The 26,361-nt window shown below is 41.5% G+C and overlaps 2 protein-coding genes across 2 annotated transcripts; both read left to right on the plus strand.

Moving 5' to 3' along the window:
• The first annotated feature begins 15,610 nt into the window (after positions 1-15,610).
• On the plus strand, positions 15,611-19,267 carry LOC135256043 (mucin-2-like). Its single transcript, XM_064337918.1, has 2 exons — positions 15,611-17,944; positions 19,248-19,267. The coding sequence occupies exons 1-2, from the start codon at positions 16,246-16,248 to the stop codon at positions 19,265-19,267; spliced, it is 1,719 nt and encodes a 572-aa protein (XP_064193988.1). The 5' UTR covers positions 15,611-16,245.
• A 1,609-nt stretch (positions 19,268-20,876) lies between these two features.
• On the plus strand, positions 20,877-25,479 carry LOC135256008 (mucin-2-like). Its single transcript, XM_064337882.1, has 7 exons — positions 20,877-20,896; positions 20,962-21,309; positions 21,652-21,783; positions 22,414-22,955; positions 23,206-23,222; positions 23,381-25,215; positions 25,248-25,479. Exons 1-7 carry the CDS (start codon positions 20,877-20,879, stop codon positions 25,477-25,479), a joined length of 3,126 nt encoding a protein of 1,041 aa, XP_064193952.1.
• Positions 25,480-26,361: the final 882 nt, after the last annotated feature.

A 26,361-nucleotide genomic window follows, 5' to 3' on the forward strand; every position in this document is an offset into this window, starting at 1 on the left:
TAAATTCTCTGAACAGAAAACTTTAATGTATGTAATCAATAATTAATTTGGAATTTGGTGTACATAATGCTACCCCCACGTAGGTCATGGTTTTGTTTCATGTACGAAACCAGTTATTTCTGGAACAAAATATCATGATTTCAAAACAGAGATCGCTTGAATAATAACAATTTGCACCACGAGTTAAAACGAAACGCGAGCATCAGGACACGTCACGCACAGGTTTTTGCGGAGGGTGGTGCTGAATTCTTGATAAGGGTGGTGGTTGAGTGATATTACTTTACATCTTAATCATTTGGCAGACACTGTTGTACAAGGTGACACACAAAAGCAGAGAACATAAATGTGTGAAACCTCCCAGAGTGCTAATAGAGCCCCATTATAAAACGAATAAGTGAACTCTTAAACTAACAAACAACTATTTGTATTGTCACAAAAGCAAGTAACACTAGACTGTAACAAGGCACAACTAACGGATCCAGATGCAGAAGAAGTTGCAGGAGAGGAAAGCAACAATACAAAGGAACTTTACTTGAAATTAGTAACACAAGACAGGAGGTAGGTAACACAAAAAAATACAGATAATAGAGTAGACTTGATGGGACTCAGCAACAACTGAGGCAGAATAAGGAACTTCAGTATATTGACAAACAGGTGAATCAAATGAACTAATGAAACGCAACTGAGAAAATTCTAAATCAAAATACACATTTTCTACAGTGATCATTATACAACCTTGTTTTTAAAAGACAGAAATTTTAAGACAGTTTGAACGAGGAGGCATTCATTTTCTTGACTACTCCACTCTTTATGGGCCAGCACCACATTACAGCATCGCACAAATATAGTAGATCAATTCTTTTTAGTTCAGAGGTTGTTCATCATATTTTTTTAATGAATTACTGTAAGTCTTATGCTGACAACCTGGAGTCTTTTAATAAGAGGAAACAATGAGGAGATGGGGTGGGGTTATAGCTATGACGCTGCCTCAACTGTAGCACCAATGACATAATTTAACACTATTGATGGCAAAGCAGACCTAAAGTAGCAGAAGTATGTAAAATAAGTTGTAAAAGCTAGATAAATACCTACCTATCACCTTGATGACCACTTCAAAATGATAGCAAAGCAACCAATGGAGCAACAAAAATAGTATCTTTTCCAGATGAAGCAAAAGGTTGACCTTTTGAAGCAGATATAGATATTATCAATCTGAAAGATCGGAAAGATTGATACAATCTATAATGCTTCAAAGGTCAACCTTTCGCTTCATTTGCCAAAGATCCTTGTGGCTAATATACTCATAAAATGACTGCATGCCAATTATGGGTGTGTGTGTTATATTTAGCTCATACATTCGTACATGCAAAGCAGAATACTTTCTGTATATTAACCAAATAATTGCTTGAACGTATTGCTTAATGTGAACAGATGAACATGAACAGATAACCCTGTGAGAGACTTATTGGCAAAATAAAGACAGTACTAATTACATGAAGTATTGCAGTGTGGATTTGGAACTGGCTACAGGGTAGAACACAAAGAGTAGTCGGAGATATATTGTCGGAGCAGGGAACTGTGGGAAGTAGAGTCCCACAAGGATTGGTGCTGGGGCCACTACTCTTCCTCATTTATATCAATGGCCTTGGACAGGGATATAGAAAGCACGTTTGTCAGATTTTCAGATGATACAAAACTGAGGGTCCCAGCTGATAGTTTGGAATCTACTAAAGTAATCCAAGACGATTTAAACAAAATCCAGAAGTGGGTAAAAAGTGAACTAACAAGAGATTCTTCAGGTTGAGTTCTGTTAGTAGAACGAGGGCACATAAATGGAAATTAGCAAAAGGTAAAGTTTGTACAGACATTAGGAATATTTTTTTTCACACAGAGAGTAATCAATGTGTGGAATAGCCTGCCAGGTCATGTAGTAGAGGCAGAACCTCTGGGGATTTTCAAGACCAGGCTTGATACAGCGTTAGTTACTATCTAGTCTGTTAGGAAATCAGAGCACTAGGTACCATTTAGTCAGGAAAACAGAGAGTGTTTTTGGGCTGAATTGTCTCTTGTTGTCATTATGCTATGTTTTGTTATATAGCAGATGTTGTTCTGCTACCATTCTAAAGAACTAAGATAGTTTTCCGCTTGTCCCTGCTGAACTAAATGTCAGTTGGCCACCTCCCACTTACCCTAAATGTGCAAACATTCCAAATATCTGAACACCGAGAGCGACTTGTGACATGGAAACAAAGACCTAAGTTCCACTGATGGTGCTTACTGAACTTATGCTAAAATCTGCAAATTTCACAGGAAAAGGTAAGGTGCAATGGGGAGATGCCAACCCCCCCCCCCACACAAAAAAAAAAAAAAAACTGTCACACCAGTGAAATAATTTAACACCAATGATGGCAAAGCAGACATAAAGTAGTAAAAATAAGTGAATTAAGTCATGGCAAACATATTCATACCTACTTCCAAGGCTGCAATAACAATCGTCATGCTGCCGTACTGTGGTTCAGGGAGACGTACCGTGGGTTTGGGCCTGTAACCTTCATTACTGCAATGCTTTTAAATAGCCCTCGGGCCATCCTTGACTAACTGAATTGAATTGATACGATGTCACCTCGTTTTGTATCTTCAAGACAGTTTCGCACGCTTACTGTAAGGTAAATAATAATAATAACAATAATAATATTATTATTATTATTATTCACCTTACGGTAAGCTTTTGAAGCTGTCTTGAAGATAAAAAAACAAGGTGTCAGAATGTTTTATTTAAGCAGATAAAGATCAAGATGCTGGCTGGCTTGCCTCCAATAAGACATCTCGTTATGGTCAGCAGAGTAGGCTAACAGTAAGCCAATGTCTAAAATGTGCTTGGCATGTACCAGCAACAAAAAAGTAAAGCAGACCATTAAACCATATAACGCTGTTCATTCCATTGTGAGTAGGCATGTTTCACAGGATTTTAACAACGATAAAAAAAGTCTGTCGATCATCTAGCAGGTTTGTATTAAAAATCGATTGAGTCGACTGAGATACACTGAGTCCAGCAGTCATTTAAAAAAAAAAAAGAAAAGACAATCAATGTGCATTACGAAAAAAGATAACCTAACAAAACGCAATAGAATCTTACAAGAATGCACATGGTTACATTTTGTTTGTTAATGATTAACAAATGGAATTGTAAATATTGCTTTCATATTTTTGCGAGAGCAGAAGCATGCAAAAAAAAAAAATCCACGTGAGAACTTGCGCTGGTGCGGTAAACTGGCTGGAGAAGCCGAAACAAGGTGAAGAGGTTAACAAACTTGTGTTCCTCATAATGTGTCAAGGCTGAATAAGAACACTGTGTAACATGGGAAAGTACGAAGACCACTTCTTTGCCCTGTTTACAGACGTTTGCAGTTACCCGTCCATCCATTATCTACACCCGCTTATCCTGAGCAGGGTTGCTGGAGCCTGTCCCAGCGTGCATTGGGCGAGAGGCAGGAATACATCCTGGACAGGCTGCCAATCTATCACAGGGCACAAACACCATTCACTTACACACTCATACCTATGGGCAATTTAGAGTCTCCAGTTAGCCTACCTGCATGTCTTTGGACTGTGGGAGGAAACCAGAGTACCCGGATGAAACACGGGGACAGTATTGGTTTTGTATTTAAAGATACGAGGGCTAAAGTAGGCCTGTTGAAAATGCAAGGTCGGTTATTTCAAAGCGGACAATGCCGTAAATTTATTTTCACAGTTTAATTTATTTATTCATTCACACATTTACACTTGTTTGTTTACAATGTTTAAAGTGAAATAAACAAGTTATAAGAACTTGATTTAACCAGGAATACCTGTGTGCTATTCCAAAAATCTGCAAGGTCTTAATTAATTTATTCATTTTAAATGCTTATATACCTTTGTATGTTGCATTTGACTATGTTAGTGTGATCTAAATCAGCACTGAACCCACGCCTATGCATTTTTTGATTGCCAGAAGTCTGTTGGGTACAACCATAAATCATCGAGATTTGCCTTCGTGTTCAGCATGTTTCTTAACACTTGGTGGTAACACGTTTAAGAGGCACACACCTAATAATAATAATAATTATTATATTGTATATTATTATTGTTACTATTACTATTGTAAGTGCAATTCCCCTCCCCCAACGATATCACCACTAACCCCGATTAAACCTCTCTCTGCCTCCGCAGTATGAGAAATTCCATATTGTTACTGCCCTACCTACCTGTCTGCATGACAACTACTTCAGAAACAAAGCAACGTATGTCAAGCATGTACATATACTGTATACGTTAACCTTTAAATTCATAGATCATTGTCGGTAAGTAGGCAATAACTGCACGGAATATTTGTCTTGATTTATGGCTTACCCGGCACCAGGTTATACTAGAACATCAAAATACATTCCAGTTCTTCCACTGAAGTGCCTTTGTGTCTGTGGATAGCATAGGCCTCTTCATTTTGCATTAGGACACCTGGAAGAGATACAGTGTGAAAGGAGAGAGGGACTGCGTGGAGAACGGAGATTAACTTAATACACTTCGACATCATCAGTAAAATGGTCACAAATATATATAGCTTCAGTAATTCTATATAAATGTTTTTTTTTTATTACTCCCCATATCCTGATTAAACATAGTAACTAAAATTAATGACAGCGGCAATGATACTACCAATGTATGTTATTTTAATCAAATCAAAGGGGCACATTGGGCAGTTATGACAAAGGGGGCAGGTGATGTGGGTGAGGTGAGGTCTGAGGTCACTAGGGGGTCAGAAATGGCACAAACAAAACAAAAAAACCCACACCAGCACACATTATGCCCTCCTACACCTCGCATTATGATTTCAGTGTAGTCTACAAGAACTACTATATGTTGTGCATTAATTGTCTGGGTGTAACTACTGGCCTTACTTTCATACATTCATTGCCTGAAGTGGTGTGTCAGCATGGTAGAGCCAAAAATAATTTTGCTGCAAAGTCTTGTATTTCCCAAACCAGAACATGACAGTCAATCTTAGACCCCAACTTGACCATGTGTGGTATCACTACAATACTCATCATGAGAGGATCCTTTTAATGATAATCTTTGAGAGATGTGTTGGTAAGTGTCCTAAACATATTTTATAAAAAGGGTTACAAAAAAAAAACATCTCTAGTCCTCCCCTATCCATACATGAATTATTTTTGGGCAAGGAAGAAAGGACTTAATCACCCTGTAGCTTAGTCTCCGCACATGTAATTATATGAATCAATAACCTGGTACCATAATACCCATCCCTGCAAACATTAATGGGGCGACATAGCTCAGGAGGTAAGACCGATTGTCTGGCAGTCGGAGGGTTGCCGGTTCAAACCCCGCCCTGGGCATGTTGAAGTGTCCTTGAGCAAGACACCTAACCCCTAACCCCTAACTGCTCTGGCGAATGAGAGGCATCAATTGTAAAGCGCTTTGGATAAAAGCGCTATATAAATGCAGTCCATTTACCATTACCATTTACCATACGTTTGTATGTGTATTCCCTTGGTGATGAGGTAAAATCTAAACTTGGTGGGAGACGTACAGTATCACAAACTCACACAAGATGCATCTGCCAGCTTCTCCTTTGATGGCGTGAATATTCAGTCGTGACAAGCAATACAGATATCCTTAATGATACGTATAAAATAATCCTTGAAAAAGAATGTCTGACGTCGAACGAAGCCAAAAACCGCAGTGAGTCAGTGATGACAAGTTCTGCTAGCAGATTCCAGTCCAACCAGATGCTGCACCCAAAGATGAGGAATTGTGACAAGGAAGTTTAAATAAATATTAATGCTGTGCAAAATCACCTGGTGATTCGAGAGTTATATGAGGACATACTGCAGTTAGCAATATACGAATATTTAATAAAGCATAAGTGAAGGACATGGACTATAAAAATTCATAAACAATATCTGGAATACTTGGATCTGGAAGTGGGATAGCTGCAATGTATCTCACAAATAGGGAGTAGCTGTTCCAGTTTTAATGCAATAATATTGTCTAGTTTATAATCTGTTATATGTGCTGCATTCAACCCAATTACTTTAAATATAATAATTACATTTTGAGTTTAATCAATTGAAATGGCATAGCTAAATGCAGATACAATTTGTTTAAATTTAAGTGCCAAAAACCATCATAATCAAGAGCACAAGAGCTATCCAGAGTGCCTGAAGTATGAGTGATACGGAAATTATGAAAATGCCCTTTGGGAAGTTATGCATGGTATATATGTACTAATAATCAAAAATGGAAAGTCCAGGGGTCAGCAAGCAAAAGTCGTGACGTGTGTTTCTTTCACCTATGAATTCAGCCAGCTGATTTCATTCATTAATTCTACCTCCCGACAGAATATTGTTCTAATTAGTAAATCCAGGTGACTGGAACAAATAAACTAATAATGTTGGGAAACAGGAGCTGTTACTCTGGACAGATAACATATCGTTACATAACTATCACTATAGCATTAATCAAAGTAGTTCAAGGTGGATCAGTGCCTGAAAAAGAGTTGTGTGTCCTCAGCATAAGAATGATAGGACAGGCCTGGGGAGGAGATGACAGAGCAAACAAACTTGGTATAGATAGAAAAGAGAAGAGGGCCAAGGATTGATCCATAAGGCACACCTGTTATGAGTTCCTCAGTGGGGGCAGCAGAGTTGTTGAGTGGTTGTGGGTTTGTAAAATCAAGTATAAAAGAGTGATAAAATTGAAGCTTAATGGATTGTGTGTTTTTTCTTGGAAACTGCATTTAGATTTCAGAAATAATATTTTAAAATAATCAGATTGTTAAAGATATCATAAATCAACAATGCTTCCTTTTACAGTCTCCTAAGAACTATGAATTTACGAGGTAATTACATGGCAGAAATTGCACATACCTGGGTAATTGCCACTGATAAAAAAAGGTAAATACCAAAAAACGAATACTGACATATTTAGAAACACCTCGTCTATTCATCTATTACCTTTTAATTCAAGTGACTACCTATATAGTCACTTGATAGTTATCAAAGGTTTAGGTTGGTTATAGCCTGAGTTTAACTGTGTAATTCCTAGGAAGTTAGATAATACTTTCTTGGACAAACTATATAAGGAAGTATTAAATATTGCGTGATTTCCTGTTATACCACTATTCAATATCAAGTCACGCAAATTAAGACCAGGCTACATATTTGCACATTTCTTTGACCTTGTTTGACCTGTTTTATTCTGTATTATTTTCTTTTTTTGTTTTTATTAATTTCTCCCACTGGAATGCCTAATATTTTTTTCTCTTCCTCCTTCCGCATTTAGAGCTTCATTATTCTTTATTTCAGTCCCTCCCTCTCTCTCTCTCTCTCTTGCTCTCTCTAAATGTTCTATTTTTTCCTAAATTTGATATCTGTAAAATCCCAGTCAAACTATCAAGCCTTCATAAACTACTATTATCATATTGGTCCTTGGACAATAAACATAATGTTACACATCAAAGTAGATTCATGTGGAACAATTATGAGACTAATTCACAAATAAATCTTTTTTTTTCAGTCAGTGAATTGACAATAATATTATGCTAGTCAATCAGTGTGAATTCATTCCATACATTCACAGCACAGTTTCGTTTCTTTGTTAAAAGGGTACACTATTGTATGCCATGCTGTTGTTTCCAATCACTGAGTATCTAGGTCATGGAATTCTCAAGCTGAGGGAGTTCCAGACTTTTCTTCAGATCCAAACAAAGTCATGAGTAGAGTTGACTTTTATTTGCTGGACCACTGCACAAGTAGTACAAAAAAGCAATAATAATAATAATTAAAATAAATAAATAAATAAAATAAAACTAACTAATCCCTGTCTGGCTTAACTTAATATTTTTTTAATGACCGGGGGAGGTGGAGTGGGGTTAAAGCTATAATGCTACACCTTTAAAATCTGCACAGCTCACAGAGCATGTATTAAAGCTTTAAAGTATTAAAGTATTAATGCAGAAAGGTTGAATTTATGAGTGATGACCTTCTTCGTCTTAAAAAAAAAAAGTTAAGTGTAATACCAATGACATAATTTAACACAAATGATGACAAAGCAACCCACAGTAGTACAAATTAGTCTAAGCAGCCTTTACAAAACTAGATAAGTTCCAACCTATGATCATGAAAACTACGGAACAATAGCAAAGCAATAAGCACGTAACAAAAACAACATTTAAGATTTACACAATATATAATGCGTCACAGGTCAACCTTTAACTTCCTCTGGCAAAGATTCTTGTCAGCGATGTGTGCATAAAATGACTGCATGTCAGTTATGGGTGTGGGTATTGCATTCAGTTCATACATTCATACATGAATGTACAAATTCCAGTGCTTCCACTGTAGTGCCTTTGTGACTGTGGATAGTATGGGCCCTCTTCACTTTGCATTAGGACACCTGGAAGAGGTAGAGTGTGAAAGGAGAGAGGGGGCTGCACTGAGAACAGAGATTAATAGAATAAGCTAATTAAATATAGCGAAACCTTACCTACCTTATGTTTTTTAAACAACGGACAGCCTAATACCTTTAGCAGCAGTGCAAGTAAAATAGGCACTAAAGATGCAAGAACTATGGCAAAGAAGAAGGCGTTAGGCTTAGATGTGTAAGGCCAAGTAAAAATATTGTGACAAGAAGGTTATTCCCAGCAAGAAGTTGCAAAAAAAGCTTAAGATTTCCAGGTGCAGTGTCCAGCAGGGCCCATAATACTGGAATCGTTCATTAAAGGAAGTTTGGATTGTTTCTTGACTATAACAACATATGGGGTAGCCAACATGGTTTTTGCAAGGGAAGGTGCCTGACAAACATTTTGGTATTTTTTGATGAAATTACCAAGCGGTTTGACTATAACAAGGCTTATTTACTTAGATTTACAAAAAGCATTTCATAAGGTACCACATGAGAAACTTATTAGCAAATTGAATACAGGATGTATTTTAGAGTGGGCTCAGTACTGGCTGTACGGTAGGACACAAATAGTAGTAGGAGGGAATCTTATCTTTGCAGGGTACTGTGGGAATTGGTGTCCCACGAGGATTGGTGCTGGGACCACTGCTCTTCCTCATTTATATAAATGACCTTGACAGGTACATTGAAAGTACATTGAAATTGCAAATGAAATTTAACGCAGCTAAACATAAAGTTCTGTATGTGGGAAATAAAAACGTAAGGCAGGATTACTCTAAAAGAGACATAAAATTGGAATGTACTCAATCTGTAATGGTTCCCTTTAGGTTTCTTTTAGGTTCAATGCAGTTTTATAACAATTTATTTTGCTAGGCACCACAAGATGTTTATATTCTACCTTTGGTGTTATCCTTCTACATGGTCTCCTCCTGTTAATGTTACTGCCCATTGGCTGGACCCTTATGAGGGTGTACTGAACACAGCATCTGGAAATATTAAGCTTCTTTGCAATTTCTCGCTGGGAATGACCATAATATGTATATGTGGCTCAGCACATTTATATGTATGCATAGTAAAAATCAATAAACTAGGTCAAAAATACACACCTATTCCCAGACAACCACTTCAGAATGAGAGGAAAGAAACAAGCAAAGTAACAAAGATAATAATTGATTCTATATATAGTATGCCCTTTTATGTGTTATGTCAACCTTTTAATTCATCTGGCAGAGATCATTTTCGATAAAGCATTCATAAAGCATAGAATATTTGTTTTGTGACTGACAGCTTACCTGGAACCAGTTATGAATTATAGTTTGTGTATGACATTGTGCAAGATACGGATTGCATATTAGTTATGGGTGTGTGTGTTGCATTCACGTCATACATTCATACAGGCAATACGGAATACTTTCCAACACCACAATACATTCCACTGTAGTGCCTTTGTCTCTGTTGGTAGCATAGGGCATAGGCCCTATTCACTTTGCATTAGGACACCTGGCAGAGGTAGAGCGTAAAAGCAGAAGGGGGCTGCACTGAGAACAAAGATTAACAGAATATCTGTGAGGTGGGGGGGGGGCATATTCAATCTATCCAGAATGCCACTTAGACAACATCAGTACAGTGGTCACTTGAATTGCTAAAACATATGGCAATTTGTGCAATTCAATGACCTAGGATATAATATATAAGAAAACATGCCACTGGAAAATGGGGAGGGGGACTATGTATGCAAAGGTGTAAATTCTGCACGGATCACCTAGTGTGGATGCACAATATCGGCACAAATTATGGAAGCACTGTGCTTAAAGACTGTGCTTTATACTCTTAAAACAATTAACCTGCCCGTTCTTCTACTGTTGTTTCTCAAGGCCATTTTTTCATCTGTAAAAAATCAGTTTGAAGAAGTTATCTTATTGGCCACAAGTGCCATTGACATCATATGACCATCACCAGTACTTTGAAATGAATTATACAAGCCAAAAGAAAAAAAAAATCTGTGCATGAATAGTATCATTTTATGAAGAAAAATACCGTTCAAGCAGCAGTTGAATTTGGTAAGCTTTGGCCTATGTTTCTGAATGTTTTTTAAAATTTCTTGTTCATTATGGCTTCTATTGACTTTCATCGGTCATCATATTGACAAATGCCAATAACAGACTGCAAAGGCGAACAAAAAGGCTAAAATCAAAACTAAAAAGCTCTCTTGTATCTAAACTGAGTAAACAATTGGACACACCTGAATAACCAGAAACACCTGTGACACCATTTGTCCCAATCATTATGACACACAATGCGGGACTATTTATTAAATGTGCTGTAATTCTCACATGTTGAAACATAAATGTATAAAAAATGCCCTTAAATAAAAGCTGAGAATGTGCACTTTAACCATGTGCATTGATTTGATTAATTATCTGAAATTGTGGAGTACAGAACCAAATTTGAAGGGCAGACACTCAAAATGAGAGAAAAGAGCACAAACCTATAAAAACTGTCAGGCAACATTGTTTTTTTTCTTTCTTTACTAATTTCCTGATTAAATATAGTTACTAAAATTGATGACAGCAACAATGATAATACAAATATACATTTTTAATCAAATCAAAGGAGCACATTGGGCAATTATGGAAGGTGTCCTGTGTATAATGGGTAAGGTGAGTTCACCAGGGGTCCGAAATGGCTCAAACAAGAAACCCCACACCAGCACACATTATGTGCTCCTACACCTCACATTATGATTTTGACTTATTCTTCAAAAACTACAGCATGTTGCAAAGTATTGGTCTACTACTGGGTGCTACTTCTAGCCTGGCTGCTCTATACATTCATTGCCTGAGGTGGTGTGTCAACATAATAGTACAGAAATCAATTCTGTAAATAATCTTGTCTTGTATTTCCCAAACCACAACATAGCTATAATTGGTGTCACTCTCAGACCCCAACATTACTATGTTTGGTGTCTCTACAACACTCATCATGAGAGAACCATTTTAATGATAATCTTGGAAAGACGTGTTAGTAAATGACCCAAAGCTATTTTAGAAAAAGGTGTACACACTAGATCTTCTCTAGTCCTCCCTTAACAATACATTAATTGTTCTTGGGCAAAGAAGAAATCCCTCTCTCCTCTTTGGAACAATTGAAAGTGCAGTGCTGTGTGATGTTATGATGGCTTTGTCAAAACCGTAATTTTATTCCGTAAGTTTCTTTTCAGCCATTCAGCTGTAGACTTGCTTTTGTGTTTTGGATCATTTTCTTACTGCGTAACCCAATTATGCTACAACTTTAGCTCATGGACAGATGACCGGTCGGTCAATTCATTCCTTCAATGATTGCAAGTTGTCCAGTTCCCGAGGCAGCAAAGCATGCCCACACCACCACACTACTGCCATCATTTTTGACTGTTGGTATCATGTTCTTACTGTGAAATGTGGTATTTGAAAAAAATAAGGGGCACTCAAGAAATAGACTTTAAAAAAAAAAAAACTAAATTCTCACATACCTAACAAACTGATTAAGATGAATATATAATGAGATCCAGGTAGAGTGCAGGTGAGTTTTTGAAAAAGACGCAAGCACCCCGTAGGTGAGTCTTTGCAGGAGTAATTTTATAAATCAATAAACTGGAAAACTGCCATTGTACCAATCCCCCAAAACAGTAAAGCAGCCCATACTTTTAAATGCATATTGCTTTGATGATGAGATAAAGTCAAAACTTGGTGGGAGATGGTCCTTTGATGGCATAGATGTCTGGAATGAATATTCAGTAGTGAAGAGCAATATGGATTCCATGATCATGCATGAAATATAATCTCACAAAGGGTGTGCCTGCATAGTTGTATGTGTATATGCATGAAAGAATACCTGTGTGTGATCATCCAGTTTAAGATAAGAACTCCCCTTCCTGTATCTTATGATTCATCAGCTAACAATAGACAACCATTAACATACCTAGAATAAACACATTTGAAAAAAAAAATGCTTGGGGATTCCTGAAATTTTTGAAGGACACATGCACTTTCCAATGTATTACACAGTATTATGTAAAAATATTTCAATTCAATATTATTGTATAATATATTGTTTTTTATGATTCCGCATTTAGTAAGAAGCATTTTTGAACTATTCTCACTGATCATGTGTTTATGAATTTTACCACCAATTCAAATATGCATTTGACCAAGGGTTTGAAATAAATACCAATACACTTCAACCAAAAATGTTTTGTTGTTTCTTCAATAAATTGAAAGCAATTCCGCTTTACATTTTTGTGAATTTATTCATATGGGAACAACCTTTGTTGCATGCAGCAGTTGCAATGTAACAGATGCAAACCTGAAACTTTTTTAATAACAGGTTAAAACTAACACAGATACAATTCAAACAAGTGTGATATGGGACAAGAAAACCCTAAGTCGTGATCATTTGCTTTCCAAAACACTGCAATAGCACTCAAGTGGGTAAGGGGAATAAAACAACACAATCAAACAAACCATCATGAAAGCCAAGAAGGAAAAAGCAACACATTTTTTTTAAAGAGGTCACATGCTGCAGAGGTAGTTGTTCAACGAGGGGAGGGCATTATATAAATATGTACATCAGCACAGGCCAGTCATTTCTGAAAACAGGTACATCAAGTGCAACAGAAGGACACTAATTTATTTCAGAGCACATTCACGTTAGCAGCTGGATCTGCTAACAGTGTCTGGCTTGAGGGAAAAGCTTGGAATACAATATAAATTTAAATATTTCCCTGATATTATCAGATGTTCCTCTTTGCGATTTGGAAAATAAGACAAGATTTCTGGACAGCAGATTCATTTCTTTCCAAAAGGTAAGTTAGTAGATTTAAAATTTTTAACTAATTGAAGATATATATATATATATATATATATATATATAAATCCCACTAGAGCAGTTGATCCCAACCTCGGTCCTGGGTATGCTGGTTTTCGTTCCAACCAAAACAGTAATCCTAGACATTTACCATGCTGTTAATATTTCTTAATTAGGTGGTTTTCCGGTTTAGAGTTAATTAAATAATTTAACTAATAAGGCCTATTTAATTACACAAAGAGGTCAAATTATTTGACTGATAAAATTAAAGACTTAGATTAATCAATACATAGACTTAATGGGTAAGCGCTGAACGTGTGGACAGATGGCCACTGAAATTTGGTAGATAATAAAGAATTCAAAGACAAAGCAAGTGATGATGAGCTGAACCTACATTGTGTTAATAAGTTTAAGGAAATAATTTGTGAAAGAATTTAAGCACGTGTTCAGCAACCTAATTAGGAGCCTACTGATTCATCTTAGTCTTTAATTTAACCAGTTAAGTAATTTTTTATATCCCCTTTTTATGTAATTGTTTGGAATATAGCTCAATACACACAATGAGAACATGGGATTTTTATTCTTCACAACATGCATAGCTATTTCTGACAATCCCTCTCAACAGTAAGTGTTCCCAACTTCCAGGGAATGCTTACATGATGTGTTCTGCTAGCATATCATATATGGTCAGACAATTCAGCTCAACTAACTTACAATTCTAGCTGAAAGTGTTACATCTGGGACAGACACCTTCCTCTTCACATGCTACCTATCTATCAATCTATCAATCTATCTATCTATCTATCTATCTGTCTATCTGTCTATCTGTCTGTCTGTCTGTCTGTCTGTCTGTCTGTCTGTCTGTCTGTCTGTCTGTCTTTCTATGTATGTACAGTATGTATGCATGTATGTGTCTATCTATCTATCTGAAATGCTGTCAGATAACAACTACAAAATAGTGATACATTGTAAAATATACTAGATAGGCATTAGTACACCATTCCACTGTTATTTGTTGAAATACATACTTGTAGCAACTTGTAGATCATACAGTTAACTCATAGTATGAAATCGATTCCTTTCCATTTTTCTAAAATTGTTTGAAGCAACTGGTCTGCCTGATGCATAATTCAGAAGCAAATAATACAATAACTATGAGAACAACAGATCCCAGTACTGAAAATGGCCACAGAACTTTATTGAAATAATTTTACTGTCAGAGCACAGTTGCAGGTTGATACTTGGCATGTTGATTGTGATTGTATTTGGAGTGATATATACCATATGAAAGAGAAATCGGGTTGTGGTGTTGCTAAGAATGAGGGGATATGATTGAGCAGGGGTGCACAACACGGGCCAATCCGTTTCAGGGTTTTGCACCAACTTCTGCCCTTAATTATTTAATTAGCAGAAATGCATCTTGAACTGACGTCTGTATGACAGCCGCAGATTGCAAGTGCATCCTAAAGAGTTCACTGTGGTCTAGTACATGAGTGAACAAGTGTAGGCTATAGAGCTGTCAGATAACTAAAGCTAAGACAATTGGATGGAACAAAAACCAGTGCACCCCTGTGTTAGGGGTACAGTGTTAACACAATAAAAAATAGCACAATGAGGCTTGTTAAATAAACATTAACATGCTTATTATTATTATTATTATTATTATTATTATTATTATTAATAAGAAAATATTTGTCTTTCAGGCTTTGAAGAGGAAGGAAACACAAAAATGAAGCAAAGTGTTGCATTTTTGTGTCTAATTGGTAAGTATTTTAATCACAGCTCAACATTCTGACTGCTTAAGCAGGCATCACATACTGAAAACACAAATAATTCATAATTCTACAATAATACTAGAAAGTAAATAATTTTGTCACTGAAAGAACATGATCCCATGTAAAATTATTATTTTAAACATTCACTGGCATGGAAAAGATTTAGCATGTCAGTTTTTCATCTGTCCATTTTTGTCCATAAAATCTCAATAGATAATGTCAATGAGCTCAAATATTATACCTCTGGGAACAGAACACAAAAATAAATGCAGGAGGAAAATATGAACAAATATGTAGCTATATGATTGTTTCAAGAGGACTGAACTTATCAAAAAATAGTCAATAAAAGTGATCTTGAATGTAAATATAATTTTTAATCCAAATTTCAATATTTTCAGCTTCAGCAATGAATGTGATTGCAGCACAGAATGGATTAACCACAACTCCAGGTAAATGAAATAACAACACCTCTAACAAGTACTATCATGCTTTCTGCCAAATTAGCCTACATCTCTATATGGGGCAAAAAAAAAGATAGAGTTGATATTACAGGTGTTTCTAAAGTTTCAAAAATGTTAGCCACAATAACATTACTTGCATTCCAGCTGTGACCACCACTGCAACCCCTACCACAGGACATCCAACAACAACAGCTGCCCCCACAACTACTATAGCCGTAACCACAACCACTCTCCCAACTACTACTAAAGCTCCAACCACAACAGCTGTGCCCACAACAACTTCAGCCCCAACCACAACAGCTGCCCCAACTACTACCAAAGCTCCAACCACAACAGCTGCCCCAACAACTACAGAAGCTCCAACCACAACAGCTGCCCCCACAACAACTTTAGCTCCAACCACAACAGCTGAACCCACAACAGCCTTAGCCCCAACCACAACAGCCTCTTCCACAACTACTTTAGCTCCAACGACAACAGTTGCCCCCACAACTACATTAACCCCAACCACAACAGCTGTTCAAACAACTACTGAAGCTCCAACCACAACAGCTGCCCCCACAACTACTTTAGCCCCAACCACAACAGCTGCCCCAACAACTACTAAAGCTCCAACCACAACACCTGCCCCCACAACTACTTTAGCCCCAACCACAACAGCTGCCCCAACAACTACTAAAGGTCCAACTACAACAGCTGCCCCCACAACTATGTCAGCTTCAACAACAACAGCTGCACCTACAACTACTTTAGCCCCAACCACAACAGCTGGCTCGACAACTACATTAGCTCCAACAACAACAGCTGCCGCCATAACTACTTCACCTCCAGAAACAACAACCACCCCCACAACTACTAAAGCTCCAACCACAACACCTGCCCCCACAACTACTTTAGCCCCAACAACAACAGCTCCCCCAACAACAACAGCTGCCGCCATAACTACTTCACCTCCAGAAACAACAGCCACCCCCACAACTACAAAAGCTCCAACCACAACACCTGCCCTCACAACTACTTTAGCCCCAACAACAACAGCTCCCCCAACTACTACTGAAGCTCCAACAACAACAGCTGCCCCAACTACTACTAAAGCTCCAACAACAACAGCCGCTTCCACAACTACTATAGCCCCAACCACAACAGCTCCCCCAACAACTACTATAGCCCCAACCACAACAGCTCCCCCAACAACTACTAAAGCTCCAACCACAACAGCTGCACCCACAACAACTTTAGCCCCAACCACAACAGCTGGCTCGACAACTACATTAGCTCCAACAACAACAGCTGCCGCCATAACTACTTCACCTCCAGAAACAACAGCCACCCCCACAACTACTAAAGCTCCAACGACAACAGTTGCCCCCACAACTACTTTAGCCCCAACAACAACAGCTCCCCCAACTACTACAAAAGCTACAACCACAACAGCTGCCCCCACAACTACGTCAGCTTCAACAACAACAGCTGCACCCACAACTACTTTAGCCCCAACCACAACAGCTGGCTCGACAACTACATTAGCTCCAACAACAACAGCTGCCGCCATAACTACTTCACCTCCAGAAACAACAGCCACCCCCACAACTACAAAAGCTCCAACCACAACACCTGCCCCCACAACTACTTTAGCCCCAACAACAACAGCTCCCTCAACTACTACTGAAGCTCCAACAACAACAGCTGCCCCAACTACTACTAAAGCTCCAACAACAACAGCCACCCCCACAACTAGTAAAGCTCCAACCACAACAGCTCCCCAAACTACTACTAAAGCTCCAACAACAACAGCCGCTTCCACAACTACTATAGCCCCAACCACAACAGCTCCCCCAACAACTACTATAGCCCTAACCACAACAGCTCCCCCAACAACTACTAAAGCTCCAACCACAACAGCTGCACCCACAACAACTTTAGCCCCAACCACAACAGCTGGCTCGACAACTACATTAGCTCCAACAACAACAGCTGCCGCCATAACTACTTCACCTCCAGAAACAACAGCCACCCCCACAACTACTAAAGCTCCAACCACAACAGTTGCCCCCACAACTACTTTAGCCCCAACAACAACAGCTCCCCCAACTACTACTGAAGCTCCAACAACAACAGCTGCCCCAACTACTACTAAAGCTCCAACAACAACAGCCACCCCCACAACTAGTAAAGCTCCAACCACAACAGCTCCCCAAACTACTACTAAAGCTCCAACAACAACAGCCGCTTCCACAACTACTATAGCCCCAACCACAACAGCTGCCCCAACAACTACTATAGCCCCAACCACAACAGCTCCCCCAACTACTACAAAAGCTACAACCACAACAGCTGCCCCCACAACTACGTCAGCTTCAACAACAACAGCTGCACCCACAACTACTTTAGCCGCAACCACAACAGCTGGCTCGACAACTACATTAGCTCCAACAACAACAGCTGCCGCCATAACTACTTCACCTCCAGAAACAACAGCCACCCCCACAACTACAAAAGCTCCAACCACAACAGCTCCCTCAACTACTACTGAAGCTCCAACAACAACAGCTGCCCCAACTACTACTAAAGCTCCAACAACAACAGCCGCTTCCACAACTACTATAGCCCCAACCACAACAGCTCCCCCCACAACTACTAAAGCTCCAACAACAACAGCTTCCCCAACAACAACAGCTGCCGCCATAACTACTTCACCTCCAGAAACAACACCTGCCCCCACAACTACTTTAGCCCCAACAACAACAGCTTCCCCAACAACAACAGCTGCCGCCATAACTACTTCACCTCCAGAAACAACAGCCACCCCCACAACTACTAAAGCTCCAACCACAACACCTGCCCCCACAACTACTTTAGCCCCAACAACAACAGCTCCCCCAACTACTACTGAAGCTCCAACAACAACAGCTGCCCCAACTACTACTAAAGCTCCAACAACAACAGCCACCCCCACAACTAGTAAAGCTCCAACCACAACAGCTCCCCAAACTACTACTAAAGCTCCAACAACAACAGCCGCTTCCACAACTACTATAGCCCCAACCACAACAGCTCCCCCAACAACTACTATAGCCCCAACCACAACAGCTCCCCCAACAACTACTAAAGCTCCAACCACAACAGCTGCACCCACAACAACTTTAGCCCCAACCACAACAGCTGGCTCGACAACTACATTAGCTCCAACAACAACAGCTGCCGTCATAACTACTTCACCTCCAGGAACAACAGCCACCCCCACAACTACTAAAGCTCCAACCACAACAGTTGCCCCAACAACATCTTTAGCCCCAACCACAACAGTTGGCTCGACAACTACATTAGCTCCAACAACAACAACTGCCCCCATAACTACTTCAGCTCCAGCAACAACAGCCACCCCCACAACTACTAAAGCTCCAACCACAACACCTGCCCCCACAACTACTTTAGCCCCAACCACAATAGCTGTCCCAACAACTACTGAAGCTCCAACCACAACAGCTGCCCCCACAACTACATTAGCTCCAAAAACAACAACCGCCCCCACAACTATTTTAACTCCAACCACAACAGCTGCCCCCACATCTACTATAGCCCCAACAACAACAGCTCCCCCAACAACTACTGAAGCTCAAACACACAACAACACCCCCACACTACTAAAGCTCCAACCACAACACCGCCAACACTCCCAACACAATAGCTCAACACATTCCAACCACAACAGCTCCCCACAACTACTACTAAAAGCCCTCACAATAACAACACAACGCTCCCCACAACTACTATGCCCCAACCACAACAGCTCCCCCAACAACTTAGCTAAACAGCTCCAACAAACCACAACAAGCCACCCCCACAACTAGTAACACAGCTCCCAACCACAAAGCTCCAATACACACCGCCCAAACTACTTAGCCCCCACGCTCTCCAATCAACCAACAACAAGCTGCACCCACAACTACTACTCAACAACGCACCCAAACTAGCTGCCACAACAACTCACATTAGCTCCAACAACAACAGCTGCCCCAATACACACACATCACCTCCAAAAACACCAAACACAGCCCCCACAACTACAAAAGCTCCAACCACAACAACTGCCCCCACAACTACTTCAGCTTCAACAACAACAGCCACCCCCATAACTACTAAAGCTCCAACCACAACACCTCCCTCCACAACTACTTTAACCCCAACCACAACAGCTGCCCGAACAACTACTGAAGCTCCAACCACAACAACTGCCCCCACAACTACTTTAGCTCCAACAACAACAGCTCCCCCAACAACTAGTAAAGCTCCAACCACAACAGCTCCCCAAACTACTACTAAAGCTCCAACAACAACAGCCGCTTCCACAACTACTATAGCCCCAACCACAACAGCTCCCCCAACAACTACTAAAGCTCCAACCACAACAGCTGCACCCACAACAACATTAGCCGCAACAACAACGGCAGCACCCGGAACTACAATAGCCCCAACTACAACAGCTGTCCCCACTACGACAGTAGCTCCAACTACAACAGTTGCCCCCACAACTACTTTAGCGCCAACAACAACAGCTGCCCCAACTACAACAAAAGCTCCCACTACAATGGCAGTCCCAACTACAACTACAGCACTGAAAACAACTGCAGCCCCAACTACAACTGCAGCCCCAACTACGACAACAACACGAACAACAACAACCACTACAACCAAAGCTACCACTACACCTGCAGCCACACAAGTGTTTTCCCTGGTGTTCATCTCCTTCGACCCCTTCCAAGATGATTTGGCAAATCGTGATTCCCAGGCTTTCAAGAACAGAGAAAAACGCATCAAGGATTTGGTGAGGCTATACATTGCAGATAGTGCTGTCTTATATTTGCTCGTAAAAAAACAAACAAGCACATGTGTACCTTACATTGAGCTGTTGTTTCTTAGTTAAGTAATGAATACACAATGATTTAAAACAGTTTATGCTAATAGTTTTTTTTTTTAAATAACCAAACCTCTGTTTTCAGCTAGAGCCCATATTCAGATTGCTTTATCGTTCCTTCTTCAAACTGATCATCATACGTTTCAGGTAATGTCAGATTAATTCATTCTTTGTCTAAGAATTACTGTTTGTGTGAGTGTGTGTGTGCGCATGTTTGTTTGGCTTTGTGTCTGTTTATGCATTTCATTTTCTGGAGGGTGTGAGGACATTCATCTGCATAGATCCAAACCATGTGTAAATCATTACCATATGTGATTGACATCTGCATTCTTGTTTAGGAGAGGATCCACAATCACAGACACAGAGATGATTTTCTCTAACACAACTTCAGAATCCCCGCCGACTGCAGAAAATGTGACCAATGCAATGATACAGGCAGTAGAAACGTCAGCTGCAGAGCTCAACATTTCTGCAGACTCTATTAATGTCACTTCAACAGCAATTAATGCAGCCCCTACTACAACTACAGCACCGGCAACAACTGCAGCACCTACTACAACAGCAGCTCAAACAACAACTACAGCCTTGACAACAACTGTAGCCCCAACTACAACCACAGCACCCACAACCACGATAGCACCCACAACAACCACTGCACCAACAACAACCACTGCCCCAACAACAACCACAGCCCCAACTACAACCACAGCCCCAACTACAACTACAGCACCTGCAACAACTGTAGCCCCAACTACAACTACAGCACCCACAACAACCACAGCACCAACAACAACCACAGCACCAACAACAACCAATGCCCCGACAACAACCACAGCATTAACTACAACTACAACACCAAGTACAACTACAGCACCGACAACAACTGCAGCACCTACTACAACTGCAGCCCAAACTACAACTACAGCACCCACAACAACCACATCACCAACAACAACCAATGCCCCAACTACAACTACAGCACTAACAACAACTGAAGCACCTACTACAACCACAGCCCCAACTACAAATACAGCACCGACAACAACTGCAGCACCGACAACAACTGCAGCCGCAACTACAACTACAGCACCCACAACAACTGCTGCCACAACTGCAGCCCCAACTACAACTACAGCACCTACAACAACTGCAGCACCTACTACAACTGCAGCCCCAACTACAGCATCCACAACAACCACAGCTCCAACAACAACTACTGCCCCAACAACAACCACAGCCCCAACTACAACTACAGCACCAACTACAACCACATCGCCCACTACAACTGCAGCACCCACTACAACTGCAGCCCCAACTACAACCACATCGCCCAGTACAACTGCAGCCCCAACTACAACTGCAGCACCGACAACAACTGCAGAACCTACAACAACTGCAGCCCCAACTACAACTACAGCACCCACAACAACCAAAGCACCAACAACAACGACAGCCCCAACTACAACTACAGCACCTACTACAACTTCAGCCCCAACTACAGCACCCACAACAACCATAGCTCCAACAACAACTACTGCCCCAACAACAACCACAGCCCCAACTACAACTACAGCACCAACAACAACTGCAGCACCTACTACAACCACAGCCCCAACTACAACTACAGCACCAACAACAACTGCAGCACCTACTACAACTGCAGCCCAAACTACAACTACAGCACCGACAACAACTGCAGCACCTACTACAACTGCAGCCCAAACTACAACTACAGCACCCACAACAACTGCAGCACCTACTACAACTGCAGCCCAAACTACAACTACAGCACCGACAACAACTTCAGCACCTACAACAACAGCAGCCCCAACTACAACTACAGCACCCACAACAACCACAGCACCAACAACAACCACAGCCCCAACTACAACTGCAGCACCTACTACAACTGCAGCCCCAACTACAGCACCCACAACAACCACAGCCCCAACTACAACTAAAGCACCGACAACAACTGCAGCACCGACTACAACTGCAGCCCCAACTACAGCACCCACAACAACCACAGCTCCAACTACAGCACCCACAACAACTACTGCCCCAACAACAACCACAGCCCCAACTACAACTACAGCACCGACAACAACTGCAGCACCTACTACAACCACAGCTCCAACAACAACTACTGCCCCAACTACAACCACAGCCCCGACTACAACTACAGCACCGACAACAACTGCAGCACCTACTACAACCACAGCCCCAACTACAACTACAGCACCCACTACAACTGCAGCCCAAACTACAACTACAGCACCGACAACAACTGCAGCACCCACAACAACCACAGAACCAACAACAACCAATGCCCCAACAACAACCACGGCCCCAACTACAACTACAGCACCTACTACAACTACATCCCCAACTACAACTACAGCACCCACAACAACCACATCACCAACAACAACCACTGCCCCAACAACAACCACAGCCACAACTACAACTACAGCACCGACAACAACTGCAGCACCTACTACAACTGCAGCCCCAACTACAGCACCCACAACAACCACAGCTCCAACAACAACTACTGCCCCAACTACAACTACAGCACCGACAACAACTGCAGCACCTACTACAACCACAGCCCCAACTACAACTACAGCACCCACTACAACTGCAGCCAAAACTACAACTACAGCACCGACAACAACTGCAGCACCTACTACAACTGCAGCCCAAACTACAACTACAGCACCCAGAACAACTGCAGCACCTACTACAACTGCAGCCCAAACTACAACTACAGCACCGACAACAACTTCAGCACCTACAACACACAGCAGCCCCAACTACAACTACAGCCACCAAACAACACACAGACCACACACAAAACACAAACCACAGCCCCAACTACAACTGCAGCACCGACTACAACTGCAGCCCCAACTACAGCACCCACAACAACCACAGCTCCAACAACAACTACTGCCCCAACAACAACCACAGCCCCAACTACAACTACAGCACCGACAACAACTGCAGCACCTACTACAACCACAGCCCCAACTACAACTACAGCACCCACAACAACTACAGCACCCACAACAACCACAGCTCCAACAACAACTACTGCCCCAACTACAACCACAGCCCCGACTACAACTACAGCACCGACAACAACTGTAGCACCTACTACAACCACAGCCCCAACTACAACTACAGCACCCACTACAACTGCAGCCCAAACTACAACTACAGCACCGACAACAACTGCAGCACCCACAACAACCACAGAACCAACAACAACCACTGCGCCAACAACAATCACGGCCCCAACTACAACTACAGCACCTACTACAACTACAGCCCCAACTACAACTACAGCACCCACAACAACCACATCACCAACAACAACCACTCCCCCAACAACAACCACAGCCACAACTACAACTACAGCACCGACAACAACTGCAGCCCCAACTACAGCACCCACAACAACCACAGCTCCAACAACAACTACTGCCCCAACAACAACCACAGCCCCAACTACAGCACCGACAACAACTGCAGCACCTACTACAACCACAGCCCCAACTACAACTACAACCACAGCCCCAACTACAACTACAGCACCCACTACAACTGCAGCCCAAACTACAACTACAGCACCGACAACAACTGCAGCACCCACAACAACCACAGAACCAACAACAACCACTGCCCCAACAACAATCACGGCCCCAACTACAACTACAGCACCTACTACAACTACAGCCCCAACTACAACTACAGCACCCACAACAACCACATCACCAACAACAACCACTCCCCCAACAACAACCACAGCCACAACTACAACTACAGCACCGACAACAACTGCAGCCCCAACTACAGCACCCACAACAACCACAGCTCCAACAACAACTACTGCCCCAACAACAACCACAGCCCCAACTACAGCACCGACAACAACTGCAGCACCTACTACAACCACAGCCCCAACTACAACTACAGCACCCACAACAACCACAGCTCCAACAACAACTACTGCCCCAACTACAAGCAAAGCCCTAACTACAACTGCAGCCCAAACTACAACTACAGCACCGACAACAACTGCAGCACCCACAACAACCACAGAACCAACAACAACCACTCCCCCAACAACAACCATGGCCCCAACTACAACTACAGCACCTACTACAACTACAGCTCCAACAACAACTACTGCCCCAACAACAACCACAGCCCCAACTACAACTACAGCACTGACAACAACTGCAGCACCTACTACAACCACAGAACCAACAACAACCACTCCCCCAACAACAACCACGGCCCCAACTACAACTACAGCACCTACTACAACTACAGCCCCAACTACAACTACAGCACCGACAACAACTACAGCACGCACAACAACCACATCACCAACAACAACCACAGCCCCAACTACAACTACAGCACCTACTACAACTGCAGCCCCAACTACAGCACCCACAACAACCACAGCTCCAACAACAACCACAGCCCCAACTACAACTACAGCACCGACAACAACTGCAGCACCGACTACAACTGCAGCCCCAACTACAGCACCCACAACAACCACAGCTCCAACAACAACTACTGCCCCAACAACAACCACAGCCCCAACTACAACTACAGCACCAACAACAACTGCAGCACCTACTACAACCACAGCCCGAACTACAACTACAGCACCCACAACAACTACAGCACCTACAACAACCACAGCTCCAACAACAACTACTGCCCCAACTACAACCACAGCCCCGTCTACAACTACAGCACCGACAACAACTGCAGCACCTACTACAACCACAGCCCCAACTACAACTACAGCACCCACAACAACCACAGAACCAACAACAACCACTGCCCCAACAACAACCACTGCCCCAACAACAACCACAGCCCCAACTACGACAACAGCACGAACAACAACTGTAGCCCCCACTACAACCAAAGCTACCACTACACCTGCAGCCACACAAGTGTTGTACCTGGTCTTCATCTCCTTCGACCCCTTCCAAGATGATTTGGCAAATCGTGATTCCCAGGCTTTCAAGAACAGAGAAAAACGCATCAAGGATTTGGTGAGGTTTTACATTGCAGATAGTGCTGTCTTATATTTGCTTGTAAAATATCAAACAAGCACATGTGTACCTTACATTGAGTTGTTATTTCTTAGTTCAGTAATGAAACACAATGACTTAAAACAGTTTATGCCAATAGTTGTTAAATAACCAAACCTCTGTTTTCAGCTTGAACCCATCTTCAGACGTTTTTATCGTTCCTTCTTCAAACTGGTCGTCATACGTTTCAGGTAATGTCAGATTCATCTATTCTTTGTCTAAGAATTACTGTTTGTGTGAGTGTGTGTCTGCGTGTGTGTGTGTGTGTGTGTGTGCGTGCACAGGTATGTTAGTGTTTGTGCCTGTTTGTGCATTCTTTTTTTTCTGGTGGGTGTGAGCACACTCATTTGCTAAGATCCTAATCATGTGTAAATCATTACCATATGTGATTGACATGTGTATTCTTTTGTAGGAGAGGATCCACAATCACAGAAACACAGATGATTTTCTCTAATACAACCTCAGATCCCCTGCCAACTGTACAAAACGTGACCGAAGTACTGCAGGCGGAAAACTCAACAGTCTCAGAGCTCAACATTACTGCCAGTAGTATTAGTGTCAGTGAAACGTTAACCAACTCTACGACAACTGCTGCCCCAACAACAACCGCAGCACCCACTACAACCGCAGCGCCTACTACAACTGCAGCACCGGCAACAACTGCAGCACCTACTACAACAGCAGCTCAAACAACAACTACAGCCTTGACAACAACTGTAGCCCCAACTACAACCACAGCACCCACAACCACGATAGCACCCACAACAACCACTGCACCAACAACA

This window comes from Anguilla rostrata, chromosome 5 (assembly GCF_018555375.3).
Source record: "Anguilla rostrata isolate EN2019 chromosome 5, ASM1855537v3, whole genome shotgun sequence".
Taxonomy (NCBI): Eukaryota; Metazoa; Chordata; class Actinopteri; order Anguilliformes; family Anguillidae; genus Anguilla; species Anguilla rostrata.

Bases quoted from the DNA above. Each gene is read 5' to 3' on its own strand.
- LOC135256043 (XM_064337918.1), top strand. From the start codon at position 16,246: ATGTCAGCTTCAACAACAACAGCTGCACCTACAACTACTTTAGCCCCA. The intron at 17,945-19,247 runs GCTCGACAACTA...CAACCACAACAG, and splicing joins AGCCGCAACCACAACAGCTG to CTCCCCACAACTACTACTAA.
- LOC135256008 (XM_064337882.1), top strand. From the start codon at position 20,877: ATGATACAGGCAGTAGAAAC. The intron at 20,897-20,961 runs GTCAGCTGCAGA...CAATTAATGCAG, and splicing joins ATGATACAGGCAGTAGAAAC to CCCCTACTACAACTACAGCA. The intron at 21,784-22,413 runs GTACAACTGCAG...CTACAACTAAAG, and splicing joins AACTACAACCACATCGCCCA to CACCGACAACAACTGCAGCA.